Source organism: Carlito syrichta, unplaced genomic scaffold, assembly GCF_000164805.1.
Source record: "Carlito syrichta isolate Samal-C Ts95f unplaced genomic scaffold, Tarsius_syrichta-2.0.1 Scaffold126527, whole genome shotgun sequence".
In the NCBI taxonomy this organism is placed as follows: Eukaryota; Metazoa; Chordata; class Mammalia; order Primates; family Tarsiidae; genus Carlito; species Carlito syrichta.
In genome coordinates this window covers 2,020-13,022 of record NW_007070623.1, presented here as the reverse complement: position 1 = coordinate 13,022, position 11,003 = coordinate 2,020, and the positions used below count along the sequence as shown (strand labels likewise).

At 64.7% G+C, this 11,003-nt stretch overlaps 1 protein-coding gene across 1 annotated transcript in view; it reads left to right on the top strand.

Annotated features, from left to right (window-relative positions):
- Positions 1–13: 13 nt before the first annotated feature.
- LOC103250104 (sterile alpha motif domain-containing protein 11-like) overlaps positions 14–11,003 on the top strand; it is a gene marked incomplete at its 3' end in the record, with an annotated part of 12,168 nt that continues 1,178 nt past the window's right edge. Inside the window, exons 1-4 of the mRNA XM_008048693.2 lie at positions 14–136; positions 3,586–3,767; positions 4,239–4,289; positions 8,061–8,185. Of these exons, the coding sequence (XP_008046884.2) occupies positions 65–136; positions 3,586–3,767; positions 4,239–4,289; positions 8,061–8,185 (430 nt within the window). The remainder of the gene's footprint in view (positions 137–3,585; positions 3,768–4,238; positions 4,290–8,060; positions 8,186–11,003) is intronic.

Below are 11,003 nucleotides of genomic sequence, written 5' to 3'. Positions count from 1 at the left end.
CCCTGGCCTCGTGGCTGACGGGCCCTGCCCGCCTCTCCTCGCAGGGAAAAGTCTGAAGACGCTTATGTCCAGGGGGATCCTGCAGGTGCACCCTCCCATCTGCGACTGCCCCGGCTGTCGGATATCCTCTCCGGTGGTGAGATGCGGGAGACGCGTTGGGGCTGGGGTTCATCGTTCCGGCGGCGGCGCTGGCCCCGTGCTTTCGGACTCCCCGCGAGCCGTGGGGGGCCTCCGAAGAGCGAGCGGCGGCCGGAGGGGCTTTGCCTTGGGGCCTCCCAGCCTCTACCTGGAGAGCGGGGAAGTCGGGCACGAGCCCTCCCGGCCTGGGTGCCTTGGAGCTGCCTCTCCTCCAGGCCTGGGTTGAGGGTTTTCTCCCTGGGTAATGTGGTTCAACGTGGGCCTGGAGACTCTGCCCCACCCCGGGCTTGGGGGTCACTGTGTCATCTGGCCTCCCCGGGCGAGGTGCTGGTTCTGGGTGCCACTGCGGTCTGAGTGGCCGGGGGCGTGGGTGTGAGTGACATGTGTCGATGGGGTGCTGAGGGCTGGATCCCTGCCCAGCAGGGGCCTAGATGTGCGAGAGTGTTCGGGGGGCAAGAGCCCAAGCGGGCACGGAGCCCAGCTGGGGACAAGGTCTTGGCAGCGTGGGCCTTCCACGTCGGGAGAGCCGGAGTTGAGGCTAGTTCTAGGTCCCAGCCCAGCGTCCAGAGCTGCTGACGTTCTTGTGAGTCTGGAGGAGCAGGCGAGGTGGGGGTGCTGGGTGCCGCCTTCCAATCAGGGATGCACATCCTCCCCCCCCAGCAGCAAGGTTTGGAGAATTTACACGAAAAGGAAATAGTCTGATGAGAGTAACCAACTTGGAACCCATGGGGGAGGGTCAGCTAGGGCCTTGGCTGCTGGGGATTGGGGCCCAGTTCCCAGCACACTCGGCGGCCCCTCCTGCAGGAGAGGGGTGAGAGGCACGATGTGGACCCAAGGGGACAAGCCTTGGGCTTGTCCACTGTGGATCGGGGTGGGGTGGGGTGGGGAGGGGAGAGGATGTCCCGGGCTCTGTGTCGTCCCTGAGGGCAGGTCGCCAGGCTGGGAGGTGCTCAGAACCAGGCACCTTGGCAGGGGAAGGCCTTACAGCGCCCCTCACCCTCTGTCCACCCTGTACAACGGTCTGACCCGGGAACTCACACGCTCGAACTCATGGCACACACAGGCGCGCCATGCACCGAGCTCCCTGACAGGTGTCACAGACAGCCACCCCGGCCACTGTCCCGTGCCTTCCCTGGCAAGAGGCCCAGTTCCCCTCTTTCAAGCAGCTGGTGTTGCAGAGAGGGCCCCGGGGCACCTTCGGCTGTCCTGGGAGTTCTCTTTGGGCGGGAGGGGCCCCTCGAGGCCTGGCACCGGAGTGAGGCGCAGGCAGCCTGAGCCCAGCGTCTACCCCCGACATTGTCTCAAGGGGGGTGCGTTTCCTTTCCCACCTGGGGCTCCCTGCCCTGCAGGAGGGCTGACTCAGACCGAGGCCCAGGCCGCCCCCCTCCCTTAGGAAGGAGTCCCCGGGCCCCTTCCTTCCAGCCCCCACGCTCTCAGAGGCTGTCTTCCCCAGGCTCCCCACCAGTCCACGGCTGTGTGCACCCCTCGCGGGCACAGAGCCTGCAGGGGCAGGACACAGTGTACAGATGCCTTGGGCCACGCACACTGCACCCCCTTGCCGGGTGAGGAGGGGCTCTCCGTTGTGTGTGCGCTTGGCGTGGTGCGAGCCAGCTGCGGCCTCCAGTGTGGGGGTGTGTGCTCTCGGGGCAGAATCTGGTCCTCAGCCCCACCGAGCCACCCCAGACCTGCCCTGGGGCACGCTGGGGCGTGGCTGGGGTGCAGGCATGTCCCACGCTCTGTGCGTCACCGGCCGAGGCTGGCATGTGGCCTGGGCTCCGTTCCCAGCCATCAGGCTCTGGCCTCCTTCCAAGGGGCAGGCTTTGGTGCTCGCTTCCCCCGCTTCCCTGTCCCACAGACAGAAGCCAAGGGCAATGCATTTCCTTCTCCGCAAGAGGATGTTTTGCCTAGAGCAGGAAGGTGGGAGAGGCAGGCGGGAGAGCCTTCTCGGGTCCTGGTCCCGGGTCCTGGTCCCTGCGGCAGGCCGGAGAAGGGGAGAGCTGGAGAGGCACAGCGCTCTCCAGACAGGCGGGGGCTGGGGAAAGGCCTCCCCTCGGAGCCCCCAATGTGGAGGCGTGGGCCGACGGGCATGGTCTCTGGCAGGCACCGGGCCACGCCCAGGGCAAGGTCTCAGCAGGAGCCTCGGACCCTGTGCCCAGCGTCACCGTGTGGGGTCTGTCTCACTGAGTGGGGCCCAGGGCAGGCCTGGGGGGCTCCTGAGGGCAGGTCAGGGCGTCTGTGGCTCCCGAAGGGGGGCTTCCCTCGGGTGGGGAATGCGCCAGCTCCCAGACCCTCGAGGAAGGGGCAGCTGCCCGAACAAGCTGGGGCTGGAGGGATGGAGGTTCTTCTGGGCCTGAGGAGAAGGTGGCGGCGGAAGCTGGTTCCAGGAGGGGACAGGCTTCTGACACCTTCCTCCACAAGCTCAAGGCTGCGCTCTGGCAGGAGGAGGGGGGTGCAGCGAAGCCCCCCATGACTGAGCAGAGGAGAGGCGTGGGCGGCTCCCGGAGCCAGAAACCTGTTATTAGATGAGAACAAGCCTCCCGCCCACCAGGAAATAATAACTCTCCTTCTTTTCTCTGGGGCTGGTGGGACCTTAAGGGCACTGGCATAGCCAAGAGATGCCTGGGGCTGGGACCGCGTGCTTACTGTTCTGTGTGCGGGGCTGGTATGTGTCCCCACTGTGTGTGTGAGCTTGGGGCACATCTGGGCACATTCGTGCTCTGTTCTCCCTGCTGGAGGCACCTGCAGCTCCACACGCTCACTGGGTGCAGGGGACAGGGAGACTGGCCTTATGCAGACTGCCTGGCAGAGGGGACAGAGGGCCCGGGCCTGTCAGGGCTTCGGGCCTGGTGCCCTATGTGTTCCAGGCCTGCGGTTCGCGGGGGTCACAGGTTCAGTCATGGGTTCCACTGGGCCCCGGACTGCCCTGAGCTGGGCTCTGCTCAGCATTTCTGAAACAGAAAAGGGACGTTGCCGGCTGCCGCTGGTGTCGCTTTGGGGGTCCACACAGAGCGTGGTGGGGCTGCCAGGCAGACACACAGGCAGAGGGAGATGCACAGGACCGACCCTTAGATCCCTGCCCCAGGCTTCCAGCCCAGATCCCAGGACACACAGGGGACCGGGAGGGGAGCCGAGGCCTGCCACCTGCTCAGGCCCAGGGCCCCGGGGGCTGCCAGGACACACCTCCAGCGTCCTCACGGCTGGACCAGCAACAGGGGGCTCCTGCACCTCAGCCCCACCAGGCGGGGCTGGAGTCGGGGAGGGTCCAGCTGCGACTCTTGCTGGCCCTGAGGCCCTTCCCGGGAGTAGGTGGGGGAGGGCGGCTCCCTTAAGGGTTTCTGTGCACCTGGGCCCTGTCGGGGGCTGGGGTTTAGTGTGTGAGTCCAGGGCCTGACCCCAGGTGACGGACGGTGGGGTCCAGCCTCACCTTCCCCTCCTCCTACTCCGCAGAACCGAGGGCGGCTAGCAGACAAGAGGACAGTCACTCTGTCCCCCGCACGGGCCCTGAAGAAGGAGCATACCCCCAGCTTCTCCACCAGCGACGGGGACAGTGACTGGAGTGTCCCGGCCTGTGGGCGGCGGCTGGGCTTGAAGCAGGAGGATGAGCCCCATGTTCGTATCATGAAGAGAAGGTACTGGAGCATTGACACGGGCTTCGCCGGGGCCCGCACGCCCTCCCTCAGGCACGGGCCACTTGGAGGCAGGAGCTGTGTCCTCACTGGCCCCTCTGCTGTGCGGTGCCCACTTGCAGGAGGCAGTTCCTGGCGGCGGGTCTGCAGGGGCCTGCACCCGTGTGGGCTGACGTTTGGCCATCCAGCCGCTGGCAGCTCTGGGCTTGCTCCTTGACCTGGTCCCGGGCCCCGTCTGGCTGGAGCAGCTCGAGCCACAAGGGTTCCATTTCAGTCGAACCTCAGTCGAACGCAGGGCTCTGAGCACCGGGCGCGGGCTGGGGCTGGGCCCCTGTGCTGCTCTTCCTGGGGCTGCTGGGAGCTGGCCCCCGTGGCCTGTCCCGGTGGGTCCCCCACAGGGCGCCAGAGAAGGGTCCTGCGGCCGGGAGCTGGGGCCGCAGGAGCTACACGGGCCCTCTGCTGCTCTCCCCGCAGAGTCCACACCCACTGGGACCTGAACATCTCCTTCCGAGAGACGTCCTGCAGGTAGGAGCCGCCCCCTCCTCCGGGCCCTGCGCGGGCAGGACGGCGCCTTGTCGCTAGCTTCCCCGGGCTGTCTGAGTCTCCTTAGCCTTCCCCCGTGACCTCTGTACGTTGTCACCGTCTCAGCCAGTGTGAGTTGGTGTGGGCTGAAGTCAGCTGGGTCGGTGTAGGGCTCTTACCCAGCCCAGTTGAGGCTGAGGGACCCCAGGCTCAGCCACATGCAGACTTGTGCCCAGGGCGGGGCAGCAGCACAGGTGTGAGTTCTGGGCAGCCCAGTTCTGGAGTAATACCCCCACTTCCACATAGGACTGGCCATTTGAGCCCCTCTGCCCAAAAATGAGGCTGTGACCTCCCCCTCCCAATCGCCCAGAGACCTGCCAGAAGGTGAGAATGCTGATGTGTGAGTGGGGTCTTGAAGGATGTGTAGGAGTTCACTAGGGAAAGGGAATGCCTGCAAAGATGCGCAGGAAAGAGGGAAGGACATAGGGAGGGGAAGAGGAGAGAACTTGGCAGGGCTGGCTCAGTCGAATGCTAAAGGGCTTTAGGTGCTGGGTCCTGGCTGCGGCAACGTGAGACGGGGAAGGGCAGACCTGTAAGCAGCTGCACGGGCCACGGGCCACCAGGGAGCCCTTGGCGTGCAGGGCATGGGTGTGCATCGGGCATTGTCCTCCAAGCAAGGGGAACCACAGAACGTTGAGCAGGGGACCGACCGGGTGTGTATCTTGAAAAAGTCCTCCTGAGCCAGGTGCGGTGGCTCATGCCTATTCCAGCCCTTTGGGAGGCCGAGGTGAGAGAATTGCCTGAGCCCACGGGTCTGAGATCAGCCTGGGCAACGTGGTGAGACCTCGTCTCTCCAATTTAAATCAAAGAATTAGCCGGGTGTGCTGGCCCACGCCTGTGGTTCCAGCTACTTGGAGGGCTGAGGCGGAAGGATCACCTGAGCCCAGCAGGTCAAGACTGCGGTGGCCGTGAGCGTGCCACAGCACTCCAGCCTGGGAGACAGCGTGAGACTCCAACTCCCAAAAAAAGAGAAAGGAAACATTTCTTCTGGAGGCCCCCCACGGCTTGGGGGTTGAATTCAGGCTGAGGAAGCAGGATGGGGCATGCAAGTCCACAACGTAGGAAGGGGCCTGATGGGGAGGTCAGGGCGGTCGGGATCCCCAGTCTTGGCTCCACAGGAGCAGGAGTTGGCCAGGCACTGAGCCCAGCTGTGGTTTCTGGCCCCTGAAGGGGTCTCCCCTTGTGGCTTCAAGGGGAGCGCAGCAGGAGGGGCCCAGTGAGGCAGCGAGGGCATGTGGGGTGGGACCTGCTTCCTGTGGCCAGAGCTGTGGGAGCCGGGCCTGTTCCCGGCCCAGCGGCGTGGCCAGCGGGAGCTTGTCTTGGCCCTGTGCCAGGTGTGTTATTATTTAGTCTCTGAGAACGTCTGGATCCTGGAGCCGAATTACAATAAAAACATCTTTAAACTTATTTCCACCTCATTTTGGGGTTGCCAGCTCAACTGATCATTTTTATGAACCGTCATGAACATTGATGACATTTTATGAGTCTTTTACTTGGGACACTCTGGGATAAATTTGCCGGCAATGCCTGTAGGGAAGCCCAGTCCAGGAGCGGTGCCTCCTGCCCGCAGCCCCTCCTCCGGCCAGCTGGCCTGGGGATACGGGGGCGCCCGGGGCATCCAGAGGCAGCACTGACGCTGGCAGCCCGCTGTCTGGGAAGAAGCCATATCTGGGCCCACACGGGCTCCTTCCCTCCTGCACAGGCCCTAGAAAGATTTTCTGAGTTTTGCCAAAGGGAAGGTTGTGATCGAGGGGAGGGCTGGCGGGGGTCCCCACCGGAGGAGGGTGCAGTGCCCGGTGGACCAGAGCCGCCTGTCCCCGCTGCTGATGTGACCCCAGCAGCCACCATTACCTCCAGGCTCTGTCTGTTTCTACCTATCTGTTTTTCCTTCTGCCTCTGGCCTCCTGTGTCCACCTCCATCTTTGTGTTTCTTTGCTTCTATCCACTGATCTCTGTCCCTCCACCTGGCTGGCTCTGCCGGCTAGAGACAGGAGAGCCCAGGGCCTGTGCCTGCCCCTACCCCAGAAGACTCAGGCCAGAGATGCTCCCTAGAGCCGCTGTTTGCAGACAGGAGACATGTCCCTCCCTCCTGGGCCCCTGAGTTGTGGAAAGATGGACAGGGCTGCACTCTGTGGTCGTTGAGGAGGGGTTTGGCACCGAAGGCCTCTGCGGGGGGAGCTGGTGTCTGACCAGACAGGTGTGAACGGAAGCTCTTTGTGGCTCTTTACCTGAAACTGGCATTAATTTGTTCAGAAGGGACCAGGTGACCAGAACAGGTGTGCAGGGGCCAGGCTAGGCCATCTCAGGCCTGAGGAGCAAACCCCAAGGCAGAGACAGGGTGGGGGAGGGCAGGTGGTGTCCCGATTCCTAGCAGGTGATCCCTGCACGGACTGTGTCCCCTGGAGTGAAGGCGCCTGAAGCTATCTCCAGGCTGCTCTGCTACCCTGAGCTTCCTTGGGGGCGACAGGCTGGGGGCTCACAGTAGCAAACACTCGTTCGCAGACAGGGCCACCCTCACCAGGATGCTGCAGGCATCCTGGGGACACCAGAATGTCCCCAAGGGGAGAAGTCTGCGGCAGGTCGGTGCTGGTCCCTTCCCCTGCTGAGGACAGCAGTTCTCACTCGACACCCCCGTGTCGGTGAGGATCACGGAGGGGATGAGACTTGCTGCCAGCTAATCCCATAAAGTACTTACTCGCACCCACCTGCCTTCCTGTGTGCGGGTGGGGGTCCCTGGGAGCAGGGGTGGCGGGGGAGGGAACCTACGTTTGGGTTTCCTGGAGGCTTTGGAGCCCAGCCTGGGAGTCTTTGGCGCTGAAACTGATCTGCTTAGGGGCCAGCCGGGGATTAGCCCAGCTCCAGCCAGCCCAGGCCAGGCGCTAGGGGCTATTTAATGAGGGTTAGGGTCGGTTCCCAGGTCACTTCACGGAGGCTCCGCCGGCCTTAGTGCAGCCAAGGAGGCTGCTCCGCTACAGGTGGGCAGGGGGTGTGCTGGGAGGGGCACTGGGGAGCATCTGGGCCCCCGTCCCACTCCCCTCTGCTCACCGGGGAGATGCCCACGGAACCTGGAGGGGCTGCCACCCTGTCTCCAGGGCCCTGTGGACGTGGGATTCAGCTGACTTGGCAGGAAGAAGAGAAATGAGAACGCAAAAGAGTTAAGGGTGCGTTGATTCCAAGCCTGCACCTGCCTTGGAGACAGCAGGGTGTCCTGAGCACAGTGGCCATAGTGCATGTGGCGTATGTGTGTGTTGTGTGTCTGCTAGTGCCGTGTGTGCGTGTGCATGCCTCTTGCCGGCTGCACCCCAGTGTCCTCATTGGGAGAAAATGGGGACCGGGAGATGGCTGCGAATGTCCATCTTGTGGAAGGAGCTGGCAGCACATGTGGGGGTATGTCCTCCCGGCACCCCTGTGCAGGGTCCTCCTGCCTCCTAGCCCCCCGTCACCCTCCAGGCAGGGAGCAGAACCAGGCACTGTCCCCTCTGGAGAGAGCAAAGGCAGAGCCAGCCAGGCACTCCACACAGACCCTCTGGCGGTGTCCGAGTGCCAGGTCCCGTGCTGCTTTGTGTCGGGTGGCTTGGCCTGGTCTGTGGCCCACAGCACCCCCCCCCCAGAAGCTGCCCAGCCTGTGCACACTCACACCCTGCACACCCAGTGCTCCCAGCTGGCCCGTGCTCCACGCGGCGGCTTACAGGCCTGCCTCTCCCTCTGCTGCAGCCAGGACGGCGACCTTCCCACCCTCATATCCAGCGTCCACCGCAGCCGCCACCTCGTTATGCCCGAGCATCAGAGCCGCTGTGACTTCCAGAGAGGCAGTGTGGAGATCAGCCTGGGACCTACAGGTGAGAGCCTGGCCTAGGGTGGGACCGGCTGCAGGGCCGGAGGACGGCGGGTGTCTCCACTCAGCAGCTCTGGACGCTGTCGGCCCCAGCAGCCTTGGCAGGCAGCCAGAGAGGCGGCAGAGGAGGTGGGAGGTGCGGGCGGCTGTCCCCCGGGGCTCCCAGTGATGGTAATTGTGTTAATCCCAGCCAGCCGGGCAGACAGGAGGCAGAGGCAGTGGCTCCACCGTGGCTGCCGCCGGGGTGGGCCTGGAGTGGCCGAGGCCCTGCCACCCCTCACAGGGCAGACGGGCCAGGCCCCGGAGACCCCAAAATGCCCACTTTGGAATGGCCCACCCCCCCACGGCCCCACCGAGTATGCCCAACCTGGTCCTGCCTCCTTGGGTCCCCGGAAGGAGGGGGCCCGGCACTCTGAGGGAGAGGCAGGCTGGGACCCCAGGCCCTGTCCAGAGGAGCAAGCCGGAAGGCACTTGGCCACAAGCCCTGCCACAGAGGAGGCACGGTGGAGCTTCGGCTGGAGGGCAGGGCCATGAGGTGTCACGGGGACCCTGGGCAAGGACGTTTCCAGCTGGGGCTGCCGCTCTGCAGAGGGTGAAGTGGGGGCCCCATCCCGCGGCTGGCGTGCCCCATCCGGGCGGCGCGGACCTGCGTCTGGGAAGGCCTCTGTGGGCCAGGGGGGCGGCTCTGGAGCTCACTGGCGGCGGCGGCTGGAGGCAGCTGATAAAATCTAATTGCCCCATCGATCAAGCAGAGCTGAGGGAGCCTGCGGTGATTAAGATATTCTGAGCTGGCCCCTGCCTGGCTGCCGGCACACGCGGGGACACCTCAGGTACACACGTGTGTATGCTCTGGCCTGTGTGCACCCACTCCCGCCTGGGCGCCTGGCACTGGGACCTCGGGTACCCCTCCCATTCCACATCTGGGGTTCCCATGTGGTGCCCGTGATGGGCCCGCTCTGTGAGGTTCTCGCCTGCTGAGCGCGGGGCACACTGGGTTACTTGAGGCCTGGCTTTGCAGTGCCGCGTGTGCTGTGTCTGTGTATGTCTTACACACGCACTCTGCGTCAGCCTCCTCCCTCCCTGGGGCTTTCTTCTGGAGGAGGCATTTCCCCGGGGGGCATTCACTGCTGCCCCTCTTCTGGCTTCCCGTGACCCCAGAAACCATGTCAGTCCTATTCCCAGCCCTACCCCTCCCCAAACACAGACTCCCCCGCCGGGCCCTGGGCGGGTCGGACACGAGGACTGAGGGCCGCGAGCAGGTCCTTTTCTGCCTCCGAGGGCTGCCAGAGTGTGTCCGCGTGTGACACCTGGCCTGCTCGCATCACGGGGCTGAACCTCCTGCTGAACACCTGCTGGTGTCCCCTCACCAGGCTGTGAGGAGCCCCCAGCCCCCGACAGGAAGGAGGGACGTTTCCACTGTGGAAGGCGGGAACCTGGGTGCTCCGAGGCAAGAGACCTGCTTAGCCCTACAGGGTGCTGGTGGGAGGGGGGCGTGCACAGCAGCTGGGGCGTGGCATCAGGCTGGCCCCCTACTGCTGGGCGCTCTCCCTGCTGGCACCCTGTGCCCCTCCCACCAGATCCTCTCCCTGCTGGCACCTTGTGCCTCCCATTGCTAGGCCCTCTCCCCACTGGCACCCTCGATGCTGGATCCTACCCCTGCTGGCACCCCGTGCCCTCCCGCCGCTGGGCCTTCTTCCTGCTGGCACCCCATGCCCCCGATGTGGGGCCCTCTCCCTGCTGGTACCCTGTCCCTCCTCCCCCAGGCCCTCTCCCTGCTGGCAACCTGTGCACCCCTGTCACTGGGCCCTCTCCCTGTTGGCACCCTGTGCCCCTCAATGTGGGATCCTACCCTGTGCCCCCCCCGCCACTGGGCCCTCTCCCTGCTGGCACCCTGTGCCCCTCCCACCAGATCCTCTCCTGGCTGGCACCTTGTGCCTCCCATTGCTAGGCCCTCTCCCCACTGGCACCCTGTGCCCCTCGATGCTGGATCCTACCCCTGCTGGCACCCGGTGCCCCCCCCCACCGCTGGGCCCTCTCCCTGCTGGCACCCCACACCCTCCCACCACTGGGCCCTCCCCGCCACTGGGCTGTCACACCCGAGGCCGTAGGGAGACACTCAGCAGCATGTGCCCCGACCTGAGTGCTGCCAGGTCCTCCAGATCGCCCGGGTCCACCAGCCTGGTCTGTCACTGAGGCCAGGGACCCAGCCAGGCCGTGGGATTGTCCCCCTCTTTGGGGCAGGGTCTGGGCCAGGGCTGCAAGGTGGCTGAGATCAATAAGTTATTAGCACCATTCTGTCAGCTGTAATGTGGAGATTGATCGGTTCTCGCTGCACCGCACTTCCCCAGCCTGATAAAAATGACAGATTAAGGGAATAAGAAAAAGGAATTAGGCCCTGGTGCTGGTGGCAGGGCTTGGGGAGCAGGTTTGGGAGCCCCACCGCCAAGGGGTTAGGGCAGATGTGGGTCACACCTGGAGATCCCGTGAGGATGGGAGGCACTGGGGTGAGCTGGGAGCCCAGGCTGACCGCCGGCCTTCAGCAGACACGCCAGGACGTGGGGGTCGGAGGGCCAAGTGGAGGTTGGGTACGAAGCAGCAGGGTTGTGGGAGACGGGCTGATGCATGGGTGTGGTCTGGATGCAGTGTGAGTGACTGGGCCTGAGAGGACCTCGGAGCACAGTTGGGCCTAGCCTGCGCCTCCTTTTTGCTGCCTGTGGGCCGTGTTCAGGGCTGGGGCAAAATGCGTCTTATAGCAAAAGGGTGAGCCGGGCTCGGTGGCTCAGCCTGTAATCCCAGCACTTTGGGAGGCTGAGGTGAGTGGA